The sequence below is a fragment of the Euleptes europaea genome, chromosome 2 (genome assembly GCF_029931775.1).
Source record: "Euleptes europaea isolate rEulEur1 chromosome 2, rEulEur1.hap1, whole genome shotgun sequence".
Lineage (NCBI taxonomy): Eukaryota > Metazoa > Chordata > Lepidosauria > Squamata > Sphaerodactylidae > Euleptes > Euleptes europaea.
In genome coordinates, this window is record NC_079313.1 from 138,674,083 (window position 1) to 138,696,011 (window position 21,929).

Genomic DNA, 21,929 nt, shown 5'->3' on the forward strand with positions numbered 1-21,929 from the left:
TGGAGGTGGGGGGAAACCATGGGGTCTGTTCTGAGCATCTTGTGGGTTGGCTTCAGTGATAGCAGCATAGAATCATAGAGTTGGAAGGGACCACGAGGGTCATCTAGTCCAACCCCGTGCACATTGCAGGAAATTCACAGCTCCTTCCCACCCCACACCCCAGTGACCCCTACTCCATGCCCAGAAGGTGGCCAAAGAACCCACCAGAGCACTTGTCTCCTCCTCGTTCCTTCACTGTAGTTTCGCTTTTCATTTCACTTGGGCTTAAATTCCAAAGAAATGACTTGCTGGATCAGGCCGAGGCTACCGTAGTTTCATTATCATTTCCCAGAAGAGGAACTGCCTTTGGCCCCAGTCCTGGAGTAGCTAGACGCTGAGCTTCAAAGCAAGCCCCTGAATCGCACCACCACCACCAGCTGGACAGCTGACATAGCCGCAGGGACGGAGAGCCGCCCCAGGGAACTGGGTTCTGGCCCCGACTCAGCCACCGCTCTTCCTTTTACAGCTGCTGACGTGCTATTTTATTGCATTTCTTGTTTTTAACAAGGCGGCTTTATGTTGTTTTAACTAGATCTCGGAAGCTGCCTTGAATGCCTTTGAGGCTGAGGGTTGCGACCCGGCCTGGAGGAAAAAAATGTCCTGCCCTCTTAATAAAACCTTAATGGGATGTCATTTACCTTCCCTTGAGGTTTTTAAGCATGATCAGAGGAGCATGCCGAATATATGAGGTGCTGTGAAACACAGGCAGGATGGTGCTCCTGCAGTCGTCTTGTCTGGGGGCTTCCTAGAGGCACCTGGTTGGCCCCTGTGTGAACAGACCGCTGGACTTGATGGACCTGAGTCTGATCCAGCATGGCTTTTCTTATGTTCTAAGCAGAGGCTAGATGGCCATCTGTCAGCAATGCTGATTCTGTGACCTTAGACAGATCATGAGAGCGAGGGCATCTTGGCCATCTACTGGGCATGGAGTAGGGGGTTCACTGGGGGTGTGGAGGGAAGGTAGTGGTGAATTTCCTGCATTGTGCAGGGGGTTGGACTAGATGACCCTGGTGGTTCCTTCCAACTCTATGGTTCTTCCACCATACTGTACCATGAAAAGCTGCCCGTTTCCACACAGTAAACCTCTGTTCACGAGACAGGATTTGTTTCTCCAGACCTGTTGGCAACCCTATGTCTATGCATTAAAAATATACATATTTGTAGGCCACCCTTCCTCCTAAGAACTCAGGACAACGTCTAAGATCCCCTCCCACCATTTTATTCCCGCAATAACTGTGAGGTAGATGAGGCTGAGGAGGAATGGCCCCCACATTACATAATGAGCTTCATAGCAGAGGGATGATTTGAACTCATGTCTCCCAAGTCCGAGTCTGAAACTAACCACTACACCGCACTGGGTGTGGGTGGGACCTATGCCCAGACAGCCTTCTGATTGGCCATTGAAGATTTGATTGGCTGTGCAGATTTTTTAAAAATGGTGCTTTGGCAGCAGCTGCCACCACCCCACAAGGATCTGCACTGTGTAACTGAGGCTAAGCTGTGGCTCCACCTCTTGCGGCAGTCATTTTGTGTCAGCCATGTTGTGACGGCACCCGCCATGCTGTGTGAGAATCCCAAAGGTTCCCCCAGGTTCAAAAAGTTTGGGTTAGACAGCTTTAAAGGGGTATTAGACAGATTCGTGGAGGATAGGTCTATCAGTGGCTGGTAGCCATTGTGACTAAAGGGAACCTCCATGTTCAGAGGCAGTTAGCCTCGGAATCCCAGTGCCAGGAGGCAACATTGGGGGAAGGCCTCGGCCTCTATGCCCTGTTGTTGGCCCTCCAGAGGAACTGGTTGACCATTGTGTGAGAAAAGGATGCTGGACTAGATGGACCACTGGTCTGGTCCAGCAGGGCTCTTCTGATGTTCTTATGAAGGCCTCAGCCCCTGCGCCTTGTCTTTGGTCCTCCAGAGAAACTGGTTGGCCACTGTGTTATGCAGGAGGCTGGACTAGATGGACCCTCACTGGTCTGATCCATCAGGGCTCTTCTGATCTTCTGTGCCTTGTTGTTGGCCCTCCAGAGGAACTGGTTGGCCACTGTCTGAGAAGGGATGCTGGACTATGTGGACCCTCACTGGTCTGATGCAGCAGGGCTCTTCTGATGTTCTCACTGAGTCAGAGGACACTTGGAACAGACGGGTGACCTCCAGAGGAACTGGTTGGCCACTGTGTGAGACAGGATGCTGGACTAGATGGACCCTCACTGGTCTAATCCAGCAGGGCTCTTCTGATGTTCTTCTGTGCCCTGTTGTTGGCCCTCCAGAGGAACTGGTTGGCCACTGTGTGAGATGAGATGCTGGACTAGGTGGACGCTCACTTGTCTGATCCAGCAGGGCTCTTCTGGTGTCCTTATGAAGGCTTTGGCCTCTATGCCCTGTTGTTGGACCTCCAGAGGAACGGATTGGTGATTGGCCACTGTGTGAGAAGAGGATGCTGGACTAGATGGACCCTCACTAGGCTGATCCAGCAGAGCTGATGTTCTTAATTTCTCATGACATAGCAGCAGTTCTCCTGTGGTGCATTAGTGCTGCAATTCCTTCCCCAGCAGAAGACACTGGGGAATTGGAGCCATGCTCTGAGTGACGGCTCCTTCTTAACCAAGGAGTCTTGTGCCACCCTACATGGCTTCAGTTTTTGTGAGCAAGAGCGCCCTCTCCTCTCTCCTGCTTCTGCCCTAATGAATTGTTAGACTTTAAGGTGCCACAAGAATCCTGGGTCACTCTGGCTGCCGTCGACTAACCCAGAGCGCCGGTTTCGAAGGGGTTCTGGGGCTGAGCTCTCCCTTGGAGTGTTTCTGCCAGTCCCCCGTGGGGCATCTCTCAGGAGGAAGTCCCAAACGGCTGATTGTCTGTCTGAACAATGGGCAGGGCTTTCAAGTTTGTGCGCAGTGGTGCAGAAGCCGGCATGCCTGGGCAGCTCCGGGGAAATTTTGTCTTTTGCTCTGAGAGCAGATGTGCAGGATCAATGAGATTTCAGCAAACAGCTGGAGGCTTTGCTCTTCCCGGAACACAATCTTTCTTTCTTTCTTTCTTTCTTTCTTTCTTTCTTTCTTTCTTTCTTTCTTTCTTTCTTTCTTTCTTTCTTTCTTTCTTTCTTTCTTTCTTTCTTTCTTTCTTTCTTTCTTTCTTTCTTTCTTTCTTTCTTTCTCTCTCTCTCTCTCTCTCTCTTTCTCTCTCTTTCTCTCTCTTTCTCTCTCTTTCTCTCTCTCTTTCTCTCTCTTTCTCTCTCTCTTTCTCTCTCTCTTTCTCTCTCTCTCTTTCCCCCCCACTGTCTCCCTTGCTCTCTTTCTTATTTTATGTGCTCTGCCTGGCTGGCTTCATGTGGAAAAGGGGAGAATCAAACCCGGTTCTCCAGATTAAAGTCCACCGCTCCAAACTGCCACTCTTAACCACTACACTGCTGCTGAGTGACCTTGGGCTAGTCACTGTTCTCTCCGAACTCTCTCAGCCCCACCTACCTCACAGGGTGTCTGTTGATTCTCCTTTAGGCAGATGATGAGAGGGAGGGCATCTTGGCCATCTTCTGGTCACTAGGGGTGTGGGGGGGAGGTAGTTGTGAATTTCCTGCATTGTGCAGGGGGTTGGACTTGATGACCCTGGTGGTCCCTTCCAACTCTATGATTCTAAGTGGTAGAGAAAGTCGGCATATAAAGACCAACTCTTCTTCTTAGAGACCAACAAGATTTTTGGGTGTATGAGCTTTAGAGTAAAGCTCCCTTTGTCAGATACAAGTAGGAATGGAGATCCCTGAGTCCTTTATCCCAGTCTAATGGTGGAAGGGGTGTTGCAAAGAAAGGAGTCAGGATGCAGAGGAACAATGCAGAGTGTAATTAGCTCATACCCAAGAATAGCTTGTTGGTCTCTTAAGTGCAGCTGGACTCGAACCTAGTTGTTCTCTTACAGACCAACATGGCTACCCTCTGGCACTACTTCGCAAAGTTATCATTTTCCAACGCCAATTCTGTACGGCGTTATGTGAATTGATTGCGGTTTCACCCTGCCAGCCGTGCGTTCGGGTCCCTTTCACATTAGCAGGGTATCGTTTTGTGCTCAGAAATCTCACCACAGCGCAAGAAAATCTTGCAATATCTCCGCAGATGTTTGGCCTTATAAATGTGCTCCAGAACGATTGCATGGAAGGACAGCCTTCTGATGAAGGCTGTTAACTATGGTCATTTATGCGCGGGAGTTTTACCTGAGCTTCGTTGCTCGCTGGACCCACACTTTCCGGTTGGGAATCTCTGCACCAGCAGTCTCCAACCTCAAATCAAGTCCCCACTCCTTTAAATGCTGCTTTATAATTGGCTTACTTTGTAGAGCTTACTGTGAGAGAACCTCCACCCCCAAACCCAATTGCCACATAAAAAAGCATTTTAAGAACAACAACAAAAACGGTGTAATCTGAAAGGGGGTTGAGAAATCCAAGCCTTGGTTTTCAAAAGCCTTTCTTGTGCTCAGAAAGAGCTCCCAGAAAGCAGGAAGTATTTGAATCCCCGCCTCTGGACATGCTGCTTTGTAATTAGCTGTGAGCGAAACCAAGCTTCCGTGCCCTGAGCTTTGCCTTATGCATGGGGATTTCACCCGGGCTGAGCTTGGCGACAGGGAAGAATCGGGTTAACAGAGGAATGGGACGTCCCGGACACTGCGAGGGCTGGCAGCGAGGTCATCTCTAATGGACGGGAAACTCATGCATAACTCCAAGGAACAACCGAGACAGGCAGGGGGCGAACGTGAGTGAAAGTACCCTTGCATAAACAACCTATGTGGCCGTCCTTGTTTGTCACCATAAGGGGGTTCATGTAGGAGGCTGAGGAATAACAGAAATCCCAACAACTGGGAGTTTTTTCTCCTTCTGGCTAGATTTCCTTGGAAAAAATAAACTGTTTTTGCCCCAGAAATGTGTGGCCATATTTTCTGAAAATTTATCCTGCAGGTGAACATGAAAAGGGAAAAACACATCAATGGGGCGGTGGAGAATGAAGAGAAGCCAGTCCTAGTCAACGGAATGTGCGGTGATCATGCTGAGGACAAAACAGACCCCCTTTTGGAAGGCCCACGGAAGAAGAAGAATGCAGGTACCCTCTTGCAAGCTGGCCTGAACGTCTCTTGCCTTTATCTGGATGGCCCAGGCTGGCCTGATCTCAACAGATCTCAGAAGCTATGCAGGGTTGGGCCTGGCCAGTATTTGAATGGGAGACCACCAAGGAAGACCAGGGTTGCTATACAGAGGCAGGCAATGGCAAACTACCTCTGTGCATCTCTTGCCCTGATCTGGATTGCCCAGGCTAGCCTGATCTCATCAGATCCCAGAAGATAAGCAGGGTTGGCTAGTCTTAGTTCTTGGATGCGAGACCATCAAAGAAATCCAGGATTGCTATGCAGAGGCTGGCAATAGCAAACTGCCTATGTTGGTCTCTGCCCCGACCTGGTTGGCCCAGGCTAGCCCGATCTTGTCAGATCACAGCAGCTAAGCAGGGTCGGCCCTGGTTAAGTATTTGGATGGGAGACCACCAAGAAAGTCCCAAGTTGCTACGCAGAAGCATATAGTGGCAAACCACCTCTGAACATCTCTTGGCTTGATCTGGATTGCCCAGGCTAGCCTGATCTCCCAGAAAATAAGCAGGGGTTGGCTCTTAGTACTTGGATGGGAGACCACCAAGGAAGTTCAGGATTGCTGTGCTAGAAGACAAACCATGGCAAACCACCTCTGTTCATCTGCCCTGACCTGGATGGCCCAGGCTAGCCTGATCTCGTCAGATATTATAAGCTAGTCAGGGTTGACCGTGGTTAGTACTTGGATGGGAGACCCCCAAAGAAGTCCAGGGTTGCTTTGCAGAAGCTTTGCAGAAGCAGATAATGGCAAACCACCTCTGAACATCTCTTGCCTTCATCTGATCCAGGCTAGCCTGATCTCGTGAGATCCCAGAAGCAGGGTCGGCCCTGGTTAGTACTCGGATGGGAGGCCTCCAAAGAAGGATTAAATGGCAAATTTGGCCCTCTTGGCTTTTTCTGGGAGGAACTATTAGTCTCCCAGTTAACCCATCACATCCAAGGCTGTGTTTTTCTTTCTGCAGATGATACGGACCCACCAAAAGTACCTGGCAAAGCCAAAGGGCAGCATAAGAAGGAGTTCCCCAAGGAAGCTGCCTCCTTGCCTCCAGGCACCAAGGATGGACAAGAAGTAAGTTCTTCCCCCCGCTGGATGTCCCAGCATGTTCTCGCTTTCCTTTCACCCCTTGAAAATAACACTGTGTCAGGTGTGCCGTGTGAAACTTTAGCGTCCAAAGAATCTCTGCTTTCACTGGGGAAGACCCCCATTAAAAAAAAAAGCTTCTAGTTGAATGAAGTTTTATTTTTGTAAATGTGCCAGCAGAGCCTCCTGTAGTCTTGGAAGCCCATGGACGTTTCGTTCCAGTCTTTCTTCGACCTTCCTTATTCAGGGGCAGTGTAGCTCTCACTGGGACACAAGGCGGACTGTGCAGAGTGAGTCACTGCGACTAACAGGATGGGACACTCGATAAACTTTGAAGCAGGATCCTAGTTTCAGCAAGCTATACATAGTAGTATAGACCACAGTCCAGAACTGACGGGTTGAGTTTCCAACAGTTGGAGCAGTTCCTCAGTGGAACAGGCTTCCTCGGGAGGTGGTGAGCGCTCCTTCCCTGGAGGTTTTTAAGCAGAGGCTAGATGGCCATCTGTCAGCAATGCTGATTCTATGACCTTAGGCAGATGATGAGAGGGAGGGCATCTTGGGCATCTTCTGGGCATGGAGTAGGGGTCACTGGGGATGAGGTGGGGGGGAGGTAGTTGTAAATTTCCTGCACTGTGCAGGACTAGATGAGCCTGGTGATCCCTTCCAACTCTATGATTCTGTAATCATTTTTTCAAGTAACTTTGTGAATCATTTAGTACACTGCTATTTTATTGCCTGCGTAGAAATGTCCTCTGGAATAATTCAGTTTTGCATAGCTTTTGAGAAGGCAGGAGCGTGGGAGCCGCAGGCAGGCTGTTCCACAAGGTGGGGGTGGGGGCACAACGGAGAAGGCACGTGTATGGGCAGTTGTTGATTTTGCCCATTTGCAGGTTGGCACCTGGTGCACTTGATCTTTTCTCAATGGGATGGGGAGGGGCTTGGTATGTATTTCCGATTCCCGTTTGCTCCGGAATGAGCCCCCTACCCCGGTGTCTGTTTGGTTCCCAGGCACGAACCCGCGGCATGGCCGGCTGGGAGAACAGCTTGCGACAGAGGCCCCCTCCCCGGATAGTCTTCCAGGCAGGACCAGCCTTGCAGGAGAAGAAACCCAAGGAGGATGTGGAGAGCGTGGAAGGCTTTAAGGAGCGACACAAAATCCGGGTAGGCCCTCGGCCCTCGTTCTGGGACTTGCTGTGGTGGGAAGTGGTTGGTGGGTTTCGCTTCTTAAGACGCTGATGAGACTTGGTCTCCTTGCCTGGCCGGCCTCTACAATATGTAGCTAAAGCGTAGTGGTTAAGAGCGGTGGTTTGGAGCGGTGGACTCTAATTTGGAGAACCGGGTTGGTTTCCCCTCTCCTCCACTGGCTACAGCTATCAAAATAATTTTTTGGAACTCACCCTGCAAGTGTCCTACCTTGCAAGTGTGACTTCTTGATTGACATCTGGTAGGGCTAGAGACTTGCTTCCTCGGTCTCTTGGTGGGAGGGTTAGTCAGAGGAACTGGTGGTAGCCAGTGTGGTGTAGTGGTTAAGAGCAGTGGTTTGGAGTGGTGGACTCTGATCTGGAGAACCGGATTTGATCCCCCACTCTTCCACATGAGCAGCGGAGGCTAATCTGGTGAACTGGGTTTGTTTCCCCCACTCCTACGCACGAAGCCAGTTGAGTGACCTTGGGCTACTCACAGCCCTCTTAGAGCTCTTTCAGCCCCACCTACCTCACAAGGTATCTGTTGTGGGGAGGGGAAGGGAAGGCGATTATAAGCCGGTTTGATTCTGCCTTAAGTGGTAGAGAAAGTCGGCATATAAAAACCAACTCTTCTTCCTTCCTCTCGCCAGTATTCCAGGCGGCTGTCCATGACCACCCAGATTGATTTCACGGACGGCAATTCTTCAGAGGACAGCGAGAGCGGCGGCATCAGAGGTGGGGGTGTCCCCAATGGGTGCTCTCCAGTCTTCTCAGGATTGCTGAGAAGCATCGATGAATACCAGGTAGGAGGATTGGCTGAGGTGAGTGCCCTCTGAGACTTCAGGTGGGGCAGGCAAGATCCATGGACGCATACCTTCCCTGAGATGAGGAGGCCAGGCTAATAGTGTTACCACACTCCCATAAGCACATGAATATGCATTCAGAAGAACATGGGAAATTAGCTTTGGCTCTTGAAAGCTCATGCCCCAGAAATCTTGTTGGCCTCTAAGGTGCCACTGGACTCGAATCTAGCTATAATACAGAAAGTACCTCTGTCCATGTACAGAATGCTCCTCCCTCCCCATTGAGCAACTGTTGCGCCCTGTCAAAATCCAAAAATGTCATGCACCAGCAATATGCATGCACCTTCAACATTCAGGGGATCTGTCCAGATCATATTTCAAGTACTTTCAAGAACTTGGAGGGCTGCCATATAGAGGATGGTGCGGAGTTGTTTTCTGTTGTCGCAGAAAATTGGACCAGAACCAACAGGTTGAAATTGAATCAAAAGAGTTTTGGCTAAACATTAGGAAAACTTTCTGACAGCAGTTCCTCAGTGGAACAGGCTTCCTCGGGAGGTGGTGGGCTCTCCTTCCCTGGAGCTTTTTAAGCAGGGGCTAGATGGCCATCTGTCAGCAATGCTGATTCTGTGAACTTAGTGAGATCATGAGAAGGGAGGGCAGGAAGGGTTGCATCAGTGTTTGGCTCTCGTGGTCCTTTCTTACATGCCCAGGAAAATGCTGATCACCCTTTTAGGGTCAGGAAGCAATTTTCCTCCAGGCCAGATCGGCCAGGGATCTTGGATGGGTTGTTTTTTTTGGCCTTCTGTGCATGGAGTAGCGGTCACTGGGGGCGTAGTGGAGGAGGCAGTTGTGAATTTCCTGCATTGTGCAGGGGGTTGGACTAGATGACCGTCCCAGGAGGTCTTTTCCAACTGTGATTCTATATGTCAGACTTCTCATGGGGGTCTGATCACTGCCATGTCTCCGTTTATAAAATAAACCTTTCCGCCACCCTCTCTCGCTCCAAGAACACAGTTCCCTCCAAATAGGCCAAGAGAACTTTGTTCCAGGGTTTGTTGACCCATTTGGATCTACCACCCATGTCCCTCATCAAATATGTAACTATGAACCTCTGTATGGTCCCCGAAATTGGGATGAATGTGCAAGGATTTCAGCAATGCCCACAGGCTTTGGGGTTTACTTCCTGTCCTGGTTGATGTCCTGTCCTGTACGTCCAACCATTCATCTTGCTTACCCAACAACAGTCATGGAAAATTACAACCTCTTCTCACTCTGAGGTGGAGGGCATCTTGGACACAGATGGGTGATTCCTTTCTGGTGCTAAGGTAGGCAGGAACTAAAGGCAGAGGTCAGACTCTGCCCATTCCTCAAAGATGCCCGCTGGTAGCAATGAAAGTGTTTCTTTGTGTGACGACCTTGCTCTGTGTTTGGCTTAACAGGACGGGAAGGATTTTAGAATTGGGGAACTCGTCTGGGGAAAGATCAAAGGTTTCTCTTGGTGGCCGGCCATCGTAGTGTCTTGGAAAGCCACGTCCAAACGCCAGGCTGCTCCCGGGATGCGCTGGGTGAAGTGGTTCGGGGATGGAAAGTTTTCAGAGGTAAGAGGAGTTGAGGAAGGGGACAGGGCCAGCCAATGGCTCCAAAGACATCTCTGTCAGTTGTCAAATCTGAACTGGTCAAGGGGAACATTTAAAGCTTTTCATAACTGAGTTTGCGGTTTTCTTTTTCTGAAAAAAAATGAAATGAATATATAAAAGGAAACCCTGTTCTGGATATAAATGGGAGATACAGCAGAGCAGGGGTCTTTTAGCCTTTCTCGAAATGCTAATCCAGAGCTGAGCTGTTAATATGTTGGAAGGGATGTTTGCAAACTGCATCCCCCTTTATTTATTCATTCACTTATTTTATTTAAAACATTTTATGTTGCCTTTCCCACCCAAACAGGGTTCCCAAGGTGCCGCACATAAAAACAATTAAAACAACCTTCAAAATTATGAAATAATTAATTAACAACACATAAACAATACCAGAACCAGGGAGGAGGGCAGCATGGTGTAGTGGTTAAGAGCGGTGGTTTGGAGCGGTGGACTCTGATCTGGAGAACCTGGTTTGATTCTCCACTCCTCCACCGGAGCGGCAGAGGCTAATCTGGTGAACTGGATTGATTTCCCCACTCCTCCACATGAAGCCAGCTGGGTGACCTTGGGCTAGTCACGGCTCTCTCAGCCCCACCTACCTCACTGGGTGTCTGTTGTGGGGAGAGAAAGGGAAGGTGATTGTAAGCCAATTTGATTCTTCCTTAAGTGGAAGAATCTTGTTGTTGTTGTTATGCCAAATAAAACAAAATTGATAAAAGAAGGTAGACAAATCTCCCTGGGGAGGGAATTCCCAAGTTCCAAACTCTCTGCTTGGACCCTCCAAAGGTTCGGAGGAATAATGAAGAATTTATTGTACAAGATGACGATACGCAGATAATACTTAGTATTTATGTGGCTCTTAGTGCTTCATATTCTCCTTAGTGGAAGAAGGACTCATGCGGAAGTTTCACATATTGACCTGGGATAGCCAGCCAAAGGCTTGGCTGTAGACCAAATAGGGTAGGTTTTTTTCTGCTGGTGGTCCTTTTGATAAGAACCCATTGGAGAGGACGAGGAGAGGAGGGTGGAATCGAACCGGGCTGAGAGAGGTTGAGTCAGCATTTGAACTCGGGTCTCCCTGTTCTCCCAAGTTCTGTCCACTTTAAGGGCACACTGGCCACTGTTCAGGGCAGCTGCATGCTTTATTCAGACAAACGCCTCTCTTTGAACACATTGTTACAGAAGCTCCATAAACGCTCAATGCTTTAAATATCACGAGCCAGCTCTCTCTTGCTTGGACGCAGCACGCCACAGCTTAATTCCTTTGCGTCTTCCCAAAACGGCGGTGGTTTCTCCCACCTGCCCAGATGCCCTGGCGGCCCGGTTAAGGGTCCCTCCTTGGTCACGGCATTCTTGTTCCCACTGCTGCAGGTCTCGGCAGACAAACTGGTCGGACTGATAGCGTTCCGGGAGCATTTCAACCACACCACCTTCCATAAGCTCGTATCTTATCGGCAAGCCATACTTCACGTTTTGGAGGTACCAGGGGAAAATGAGCGGGAGGGGGCTGGCAGGGGGATCTGGGGGTCTTCCTGGGGTCTCTGTTCACGTCCCTCTGTTCTGTGGCCCTCACGTGGGTCAACAGTATTTTGGGAGCTTTTGGCCAACGAGCTGATGCGGCATTCTGGCAGGACGACGCACTCAAGAAATAATCGATTTGAGCTTCAGCTGAAATGCCCTCCTTGGCTGGGAACACAATACTGTGATGGCCCCCCTCGTTGCCCCCTCCCTTCCCAAGCAAATGCAGCAAGGTCCTGGTCCCTTGCTTCTGACCGGACATCTTGACCGTCGTTGGCTTGACTGACTTTGGCAAGAGCCTCATGCAGTTCTGCACATTCCATTGCAGTGAGACAGTTGCTGAGGAGAATTTAGCTCTAGGTTAGACCTCACCTAGAGTATTGTGTTCAGTTTTGGGCACCACAATTTAAGAAAGATGTAGACAAGCTGGAATGAGCACAGAGGAGGGCAACAAAGATGGTGAGGGGTCTGGAGACCAAATCCTATGAGGAAAGGTTGAAGGAGCTGGGTATGTTTAGCCTGGAGAGGAGAAGACTGAGAGGGGATATGATAACCATCTTCAAGTACTTGAAGGGCTGTCATCTAGAGGATGGTGCCGAGTTGTTTTCTGTTGCCCCAGAAAGTTGGACCAGAACCAACAGGTTGAAATTAAATCAAGAGTTTTCGTCTCAACATTAGCAAGAATTTTCTAACAGTCAGAGCGGTTCCTCAGTGGAACAGGCGTCCTCAGGAGGTGGTGAGCTCTCCTTCCCTGGAGGTTTTAAAGCAGAGGCTAGATGGCCATCTGTTAGCAATGATTCTATGACCTTAGGCAGATGATGAGAGGGAGGGCATCTTGGCCGTCTTCTGGGTGTGGCCATCTTCTGGGTCACTGGGGGTATGTGTGGGGGAGGTAGTTGTGAACTTCCTGCATTGTGCAGGAGGTTGGACTAGATGACCCAGGTGGTCCCTTCCAACTCTATGATTCTATAAAAGGCCTTGCTGGGCAAAATCCCCATTTGGCCCCACCCACTTTCCAAAAACACCTGGCGAGCACCAGGAAATGTCTTGGTGGGTTTCATGATACCCAAGGGCGTCACATTGGGGACCCCCGTGGTAAAGTATCCTTCCTTTGACAGGTGGCGAGCAGCCGAGCAGGCAAGACTTTCTCGAGTGCCGCAGGGGATTCTCTGGAAGAGAAGCTGAAGCCCATGGTGGATTGGGCCCTCAATGGCTTTAAGCCTTTTGGAGGCAAAGGATTGAAGCCGCCCAAGACCAAAGGTGGGAAGCTTGCCTTGAACTGCGTGAACAGGGGCTGGGCAGCATTTGACGCCTGAGGTTGGCTGTTATGGGGAGGGACCTCTTCGCACAGAGCCATCCCAGTGTTGGCTATGTGGGGGGCATCTTTCCTGGATTCAGCTCTGACCTCCCCTGCTGTAGTAACAAGAAAGGCATGGGGACTAGTGCTGTGGCCACCTGCGTGCCAAACAGCAGCTGAAGGGTAGAGATTGTTCCTGGACTGCCCCACTGCAGGGACACATGCGTGTATATGTGTGGTGTTCGGGTGGGGAACGGCATGGCTGAACTCTGCCCTGTGAAACAAAGCCCTTTCTGCCTCGAACTCAGAGAGGGCACTCGCTTGGAAACGTGTACAATATATGACCACGTATCTAATTGGGCAATGAACACACATGAAGCTGCCTTATACTGAATCAGACCCTTGGTCCATCAAAGTCAGTATTGTCTACTCAGACCGGCAGCAGCTCTCCAGGGTCTCAGGCAGAGGTCTTTCATATCACCTACTTGCCTGGTCCTTTTAACTGGAGATGCCAGGGATTGAACCTGGGACCTTCTGCATGCCAAGCAGATGCTCTACAAACTGAGCCACGCCCCCTCCCACGACCCTTACTCTACTAAGTAAGGCACTACTGCTTTTTAGAGTAAGCAATATCCAACAGTACCCGAACAGTAGTAGATTTCCCAAGGAATCATCTCAGGCAGCATCAAATTAGACAAAGATCTCTCTTGAGAAGCTCCCATGGCTTATTTCTTGGCAAGCCTGTAGGTGGCAGCAGAGGACAGCCAAAGGGCCAGGTATGCAGAAAGTTAATGGGATGGATTGGATTTGTATTGTAGGGTTGCCAACCTCTAGGTGAAGGCTGGAGATCTGGAATTACCACTGATCGCCAGATGACAGGGCTCACCTCCTGGTGAAGATGGCTGCTTTTGAGTGGGGGACGTATGGCATTCTACTCCCCTCCCCAAAACCTGTCCCCCCCAGGCTCCGCTGTCCCAAGTCTCCAAATCTGGAGTTAGCAGCCCTATTCTATAAACACGCTCAAGGCAGCTGAGAAAAATCCAGAGGGCATCAATATGGAAAGAGAAACTGGAGGGCTGGCCCGTCTCTCAGCTCGGGCAATCAGTGCTCTCAAGTGGCTGCCACCACAATAACAAACATAGGGCTGGTGTTTGTGATACTTACGTGCAGTATGATCTTGGGGAAGTCATGGAGATTTTGAAGTGGAGCTTGGGGAGGGACTTCAGTGGGTATAATGCCACAGGAGAACTGATCTCTTTTGTAATTCCAGGAGATCTGCAGCTCCCACCTGGGGTTTGGACACCATGTGTGTGTGTCTGTTTGTGTGTGTGTGTACACACTTGCCTCCTGCTAGTTCACTTTATCTTCCTTTTGCCCTGTGTGTTGAGCGTAAACATCACATCCAGATTTATTTAATGTTGGCGCATTTCTTGGCCTTTCTCTGGGACAAAGGTGCTTGCTGTGCCGTATTCAAAGATCACCCAGTTGTCCGGGCAGTGGCGAGTTAGTTCCAAAAGTACAAACAGCCTACATCCAGCAGCAACCTGCGAAAACAGACCTTCATTAAGAGATAAAGCCATACCTTAACAGCTGAGAATCCGACTAAGCAAAGCAATAAAGGGGCAGCGGGAAAGCCCAATGTCCAGCAAAATCCAATGCAAAAGGGGGTGAAATCTCCCCCTCCCCCACCTGCATGCATGTTTGTGTATCTTAAGTACCATCAAGTCACTTCCGACTCATGGTGGCCCTATGAATCCATGTCCTCCAAAATGTCCTACCCGTATCAGCCTTGCTCTGGTCTTGCAAACTGAGGGCGGTGGCTACCTTTATAGAGTCAACCCATCTCTTGTTGGGTCTTCCTTTTTTTCCTGCTGCCCTCAACTTTTCCTAGCATGATTGTCTTTTCCAGTGACTCTTGTCTTCTCATCATGTGACCAAAATACAACAGCCTCAGTTGAGTCTTTTTAGCTTCTAGGGTCAGTTCAGGCTTGATTTGATCTATAACCCCCTGATTTTTTGTGGGGGGGGGGGCAGTCCACGGTATCCATAACACTTTCCACCAACACCACATTTCAAAGGAATTGACTTACTTCCTATCAGCTTTCTTCAATGTCCAGCTTTCACACCCATACATAGTAATAGGGAATACGATGGCATGAATTAACTTAATCTTGATGGCCAGTGACACATCCTTACACTTGAGAATCTTTTCTAGCTCCTTCAAGCCTAGACCAAAGCACCACATGGACCAATAGCCTCTCTTCAAAGCAGGCAGACTGGCTGGCTGGTTTTCTTCTCTCCTATATGAATACCAAAGAATTGTTTTAAAATGAATTTCTTTATGATTTATTATCAGTAAATGTTTGATTTGTATACCTATTTTATATACCTATATACCCGGGTTGCGTAAAAATTTCTCGGGTGAAAAGAGGTCGTGTGCGGAAAAAGTTTAAGAAGCCCTGATGTAGAGGATGGTGCCGAGTTGTTTTCTGTTGCCCCAGAAGGTCGGACCAGAACCAACGGGTTGAAATTAAATCAACAAGAGTTTCCGTCTAGGCATTAAGAAAAATTTTCTAACTGTTAGAACGGTTCCTCAGCGGAACAGGCTTCCTCGGGAGGTGGTGAGCTTCCCTGGAAGTTTTAAAGCAGAGTCTAGATGGCCATCTGGCAGCAATGCTGATTCTATGACCTTAAGCAGATGATAAGAGGGAGGGCATCTTGGCCATCTTCTGTGCATGGAGGAGGGGTCACTGGGTTGTGGGCGGGAGGTAGTTGTGAATTTCCTGCATTGTGCAGGGGGTTGGACTAGATGACCCTGTTGGTTCCTTCCAACTCTTACGATTCTCTGGGACAGAAAATTCTCCCCCCCCCCCTTGCATGGCAATGGGCCTAATGCCTGAGCTCTTCCGCTATCCTTCCTTTGCAGAGAACAGAGCAGTCCACAAGAGCCCTGTGGAAGAGGCCACCCCCCCTGAGCCTGCGCCACCCCCCAAGCGCCTTAAGACCACTGTCTGCAATGGCAATAAGGAGCCAGTGGAGGAGCACCAGAGCCGAGGTAGGTGGGGAGGGGGGTTCCAAGGTCCAATTTGCCATTCAACAGAATGGCGTGCTCAGGACTTCGCTTGGGTCTGGCAAAGGGTTGCCAACCTCCGGGGTGGTGCAGTGGCTGGAGATCTGGGGTTACAACTGATCTCCAGGCAACAGAGATTGGTTCACCTGGAGAAACTGCCTGCTTTGGAAGGTGGACTCTATTGCATTATACCCCGTTGAAATCCCACCTCTCCTCAAGCCCCGCCCTCCTCAGGCTCCACTCCCAAAATTGTCCACATTTATAATAGAAATATAGAGGCTATAGCAGGGCTGTATACAAGCTATTGATTTTTGTAAGTAATAAATTCATTATATATAATTGCATAACATCATTTGCACTTAATGGTAATTTTGGCCCTTATGTATGTTTGTTCTTGACCTTAGGGTACTTAATTCCGCAGTTTTTAGGGTTAAGTTCCCCCCCTCCCTTTTCGTTGTTTCCACCCCAGAATCTCCAGGTATTTCCCAACCTGGAGCTGGCAACCCTTGTCTGGCATCCTGCAAGAGTGAGCTCCCAATTTTTTCATTGCTCCCTAATGGAGCTTGGGAAGGGAAGGCGGAGAGCAGCTTTGGCATGTCCTGCTTTTCTGCATGTGGACTTTTTAAAAATGGCCTTGCATTCGATCTCCACCTGCGGTCTGGATCAGTACAGCCCCGGACAAAACTCACTGCAGGATTGTGGACTCTTTGTGATGGGCTGTTGGGCTTGAGGGGCAGCCCCTGCCATGGGCCAGCTGGCCTCTGGGCCACCCCCAGGGAGACACTGCTTCATTCACGCCCTCCTCTCTTGTTGCTTTCTTTCCAGAGCGGATGGTCAATGAAGCGAAGAACCGCAACAAGAGTCTGGAAGGTACTGCTTTCCCTCCACGACCCAAAAACGGTCATCGATAAAATTGCAAATATTCTTATCTTGCCCTCCAGTGGAACTCTTCCAAAATTAGCTAGATGCAAGTCCAGTAGCATCTTACAGGTTTAAGCTTTCGAGAGTCAAAGCGGCCGTCATCAGAAGGGAGCGTTGACTCTTGAAAACTTCTACTCCAAATGTTGGTGTGTAAGATGCTGCTGGACTCACATGTAACTGTTCTACTACAGAAGAAGAGTTGGTTTTTAGATGGCGACTTTCTCTACCCCTCCCCAGATCCCTCCCTTCTCAGGCTGTGCCCCAAAAACCTTCTTTGTGTAGTGAAGAGGGGCCTGGCAACCCTACCTCTCGATCTGGGCTGACGAGGCCTGGCCTGGCCCAACCAAATGTCATTTATGTCATATCCGCCCCTCGTAACATATCACTTTGACATCCCTGCTCTAGACCCTTCCCAAAAGACTCCTCCTAGAAAACCAAGACTCCTTCCATCATTCCAAGTGAGATATTATTGTCGTGCATTCTAGGAATGACACCACAGATGCACAACTGTGGGGTGTCTGCATAGCTCTCAGCGCCAAGTTAAGACTTTGCTCCCGCAAGAAATTACCATTTAAAATCGACCAACCTGTTTGTTCTTTTGTTGCTTGAACAGATAGCTGCTTATCATGTGGGAAGAAAAATGCAGTGACTTTCCATCCGTTGTTTGAAGGGGGTCTGTGCAGGAACTGCCAGGTGAGTGTGGCTCAGGCACCACAGATTCCACCGGTTTTATTTCACTTAATTACAGCTCACCTCTTAGCTGATTTCTAGCCTGGTTGCAGCCCTAATAGCCCACATTGGCCCTTGCAAGGTTCCCCCCCCCCCAAATCGCCAGGTATTTCCCAACAGAGTCGGTAACCTTGCTTGCTAACAATCCTCTCCCACCCGGCTCTGTCTCTTCCTGCAGGATCGGTTCCTGGAGCTTTTTTACATGTATGACGAAGACGGGTACCAGACTTACTGTGCTATCTGCTGCGAGGGGAGCGAGCTGCTTCTCTGTGGCAATGCCAGTTGCTTTAGGTGGGTGACTCCGTCTTCTTGGCTGTTTAGCTTGGAAAGAAGGTGGTTAAAGGGAGACATGATAGAGGTCTATAAAATTATGCCTGGTATGGACAGGGAGAAGCTTTTCTTCCTCTTTCATAATACTAGAATGTGGGGTCATCTGCTGAAGCTGGAGGATGAGAGATTCAAAACATACAAGGAAGTATCTCTTCACACACCCGCATAGTTAATCTGTGTAACTCCCTGCCCCAGGATGTGGGGATGGCTGCCAACTTGGAAGGCTTTCAGAAGAGTGAACATGTTAATGGAGGAGAGGGATATTCATGGCTACTCGTCAGAATGGATGCTAATCATGATGCAGACCTATTCTCTCCAGGATCAGAGGAGCAGGCCTATTATCTTAGGTGCTGTGGAACACAGGCAGGATGGTGCTGCTGCAGTCGTCTTGTTTGTGGGCTTCCTGGATGCACCTGGTTGACCACTGTGTGAACAGACTGCTGGATTCAATGGGCCAGGGTCTGATCCAGCAGGGTTTCCCTATGTTCTTGGCGCTGACTCGGGGTGGCCACCCTGTTCTCTGTTCCCCCCTGCCCATCCTGTCTGGCTCCTGACCGGTGCTGAGACTGTCCATCATCCCCCTGTGCAGGTGCTTCTGCGTGGATTGCTTGGAGGCCCTGGTGGGGTCGGGATCCTCTGCCGCCGCCAAGGAGCAGGAGCCCTGGAGCTGCTACATGTGCCAGCCGCAGAAGTGCTTCGGCGTCCTGCAGCGGCGGCACGACTGGAACATGCGCCTGAACGAGTTCTTCACCAGCGACCAGGAGCAGGAATATGTAAGGGCAGGACGGGGGATCCAGAAAGAGCGCATGCGCGCTAGGGCAGCAGCGGTATGCTGTCAGAGCAGGCAGTACTGACCTTTATGGACCGATAGTGTCATTCAGTAGAAGGCACCTTCGTACGTAAATATGTTCCACAACAACTATAGTAACAACGCTGTCACAAACCCATGAAGCAGCCTTGTACTGAATCAGACCCTTAGTCCATCAAGGTCAATATTGTCTACTCAGACTGGCAGCAGCTCTGCAAAGTCTCAGGCAGGGGTCTTTCCCATCACCTACCGCCTGGTCCTTTTAACTGGAGATGGCAGGAATTGAACCTGGAATACATGATGCAGCCTTCTATTGAATCAGACCCTTGGTCCATCAAAGTCAGCATTGTCTACTCAGACTGGCAGCAGTTCTCCAGGGTCTCAGGCAGAGGTATCTTTCATCACCTGCTTGCCTAGTACCTGTGACCTTCTGCATGCCAAACAGATACTCTACCAGCAGAACATAGCAAGAGTCCAGTAGCACCTTAAAGACTAACAGAATTTCTGGCAGGGTATGAACTTTCGTGAGCCACAGCCCACTTCTTCAGAAAGCTCCTACTCTGCCAGAAATGTTGTTAGTCTTTAAGGTGCTACTGGACTCTTCCTCTTTTCTACTGCTAGTGACAGACTAGCACGGCTACCCATTGAGATGCTGTACCACTGAGCCACAGCCCCACTCCATGAAAATGATTAATAATATTTATCTTGGCCAGTACCTGATCCAGGGAAGGCACCCAAACTAGCAATCCTATCGTCCATCAGGAACAGAAGTGAAGTATCTCCTGAAATGAATCGGATTAAGGTCGTGGGTCTGACTAGTTCAGCTAGCACACCTGATTTGTGTCATGTACAAATGGCTAAACTGAGGCTTATCGTATTTTGGTCACATGAGAAGACAAGAGTCACTGGAAAAGACAGTCATGCTAGGAAAAGCTGAGGGCAGCAGGAAAAGAGGAAGACCCAACAAGAGAGGGATTGACTCCATAAAGGAAGCCACAGCCCTTAATTTGCAAGACTGTCAAAGACAGGTCATTTTGGAGGACTTTGATTCATAGGGTCGCCATGAGTCGGAAGCATTTTGACGGCACGTCACACACACACACACACACACACACACACACACACACACACACACACGAACGTAGACCGTGCTTACAGGGCTTGGGTGTGGCAACCGTTCAGCAGGGCCCTGATGCATCGCGCTGTGGCAGCCTCTGGCCACTGTGGCGTGGCTGGCGGTGCCTTTCCTCCCTGACATTTCTGTCTCTCACCGCAGGAAACACCCAAAATCTACCCGGCCATCCCTGCAGCCCAGAGGAGGCCGATCCGAGTGCTCTCTCTCTTTGACGGCATCGCAACAGGTAAGGCGCCTCGACCCCTGAATGATCTCCGACTTCATTCTTGAGATGAACGCGCTGGGGGAACTCCAAAGATGATTGGTGATAATCACGGTGCGAAGGGGGCTTGGCACGGTGATCTGGTGACTGGGTTCCAAGGGGCATATGCTACCATGAGCACCCATCACCTTTCCCCGTTTGAGCCCATATTTCTTTTCCTGTCAATGGCTGCTTTTTAAGCTGGGTTCCAAAGGTGGCCAACTGGATTTTGGCTGCAGGCGTTGCGTTTCTGCCTCCACCTCACCTTTTCCCCAGCTCAGTCCTTAAGTTCCCTGCTGCGTCTTCTGCGTTCTGCTGCTCGCAGTAGCTGGAGTTCCCTCTCTGCCCCTCAATTCCCCCCTTGGCAGGCAGACTCACGACACCCGGCCATGTAAGGATGGATAAGAACCACGTGGTGTGCTGGTTAAGAGCGGAGGACTCTTAATCTGGAGAACCGGGTTTGATTCCCCACTCCTCCACATGAGCGGCAGACTCTAATCTGGAGAACCGGGTTGGTTTCCCCACTCCTCCACATGAAGCCAGCTGGGTGACTTTGGGCTTATCACAGCTCTTAGAGCTCTCTCAGCCTCACCTACCTCACAAGGTGTTTGCTGTGAGGAGAGGTAGGGAAGGAGGTTGTAAGCCGGTCTGATTCCCTTTAAAACGGTAGAGAAAATTGGCATATAAAAACCAACTCTTCTTCTTCTTCTCCTTCTCCTCCTCCTCCAGACAGTTCCTTATCATGGTGGTGGTCAGTCTTTTTTCTCCGCAAGTGTGGCAGCTTTCTATGTGGCCCACGTTCTAACCTCCCATAAGGCCCATGTAGTTCGTTTGATGCCCTGTCTAGCAATGTACATTCTTCTATCTGTTCCCCATCCTGCATTTCACAGCGTACCCTGCAGCATTCATGTGCCATTAGGTTCTGTCACTGCTGCCGGCAGAGCATTGTGTTGGGTGTGTGTATTTATGCCACAGTGTGCTGAGAATTCCCCATTCTGCAGCTTGCGTCCATGCCCAGAGCATACCTGCGCATAGGCCACCTCCTTCACTTTGGTGTGGGAGGATGCGAACGCCACCAAGCTGTTTGGTGTGGATGTCTCAGGGCCGGCACATGGGTAGAGGGATTTAAGAGGGACCTGAATGCGTTGTGCTGGATATCCATGTTCTCACCCATGATGCTACTTCTCAATAGGTTATCTGGTGCTCCGGGACCTAGGCATTAAAGTGGAGAAATACATCGCCTCCGAGATCTGCGAAGACTCCATAGCTGTGGGGACCGTGCGGCACGAAGGGAACATCAAATACGTCCATGACGTTAGGAACATAACCAAGAGAAATGTGAGGAAATGCGCTCAGCAGCATGTGTCTCGTGTCCTTGACTTCGCAGAGGCTGGCCAGTCAGTCCTGGGCTTGGGGCTGGTTTACTGGCTGTTGTGCTGCTTGGGATTTTGGGAGGCCCCCAGAAAGGCCTTAACCTGGCCGAGGCAAAGGGTAGAATGCAAACGCTCTCTCCAGTGGCCTCCAACCTTCTTGGGTGCTTCATACAGAGCTGTTGGGGCAAGCGGCCCTTTCTCGATGTCAGACCCCGGGCCAGCACTAGGGCCCGTCCATCTTTAGGAACTGCTTCTGGCGAGGACTTTTTTTTTGCCAATTCTGATTGAGGGCTAGCAGAATTCATTGGGCCCCTCGGCCTGTCATCCAGGAGGCCTTCTGGTTAAATTGTGGAACTCCCTGCCCAAGGGTGTGGTGATGGCTGCCAACTTGGAAGGCTTTAAGAGGGGAGTGGATGGATACTAGTCATGATGCATACCTGTTCTCTCTAGGATCAGAGGAGCATTCCTGTTATATCAGGTGCTGTGGTTTAGGGGCTTCCTAGAGGCACCAGGTTGGCCACTGTGTGAACAGGCTGCTGGACTTGATGGGCCTGGGTCTGATCCAGCATGACTTTTCTTATGTTCTTATGTTCATACCTATTCTCTCCAGGATCAGAGGAGCATGCCTATTATATGATGTGCGGTGGAACA

General features: G+C 50.0%; 1 protein-coding gene across 1 annotated transcript in view; it reads left to right on the forward strand.

Annotated features, from left to right (window-relative positions):
- The first annotated feature begins 4,978 nt into the window (after window positions 1-4,978).
- The window catches only part of DNMT3B (DNA methyltransferase 3 beta), a 28,205-nt gene continuing 11,254 nt past the window's right edge, over window positions 4,979-21,929 (forward strand). The window contains exons 1-14 of the mRNA XM_056844936.1: window positions 4,979-5,114; window positions 6,114-6,220; window positions 7,241-7,393; window positions 8,067-8,219; window positions 9,659-9,817; window positions 11,228-11,335; window positions 12,493-12,634; window positions 15,598-15,726; window positions 16,567-16,611; window positions 17,276-17,355; window positions 17,570-17,682; window positions 18,311-18,494; window positions 19,806-19,890; window positions 21,098-21,243. Coding sequence (XP_056700914.1) covers window positions 4,979-5,114; window positions 6,114-6,220; window positions 7,241-7,393; window positions 8,067-8,219; window positions 9,659-9,817; window positions 11,228-11,335; window positions 12,493-12,634; window positions 15,598-15,726; window positions 16,567-16,611; window positions 17,276-17,355; window positions 17,570-17,682; window positions 18,311-18,494; window positions 19,806-19,890; window positions 21,098-21,243 — 1,740 coding nt within the window. The remainder of the gene's footprint in view (window positions 5,115-6,113; window positions 6,221-7,240; window positions 7,394-8,066; window positions 8,220-9,658; window positions 9,818-11,227; window positions 11,336-12,492; window positions 12,635-15,597; window positions 15,727-16,566; window positions 16,612-17,275; window positions 17,356-17,569; window positions 17,683-18,310; window positions 18,495-19,805; window positions 19,891-21,097; window positions 21,244-21,929) is intronic.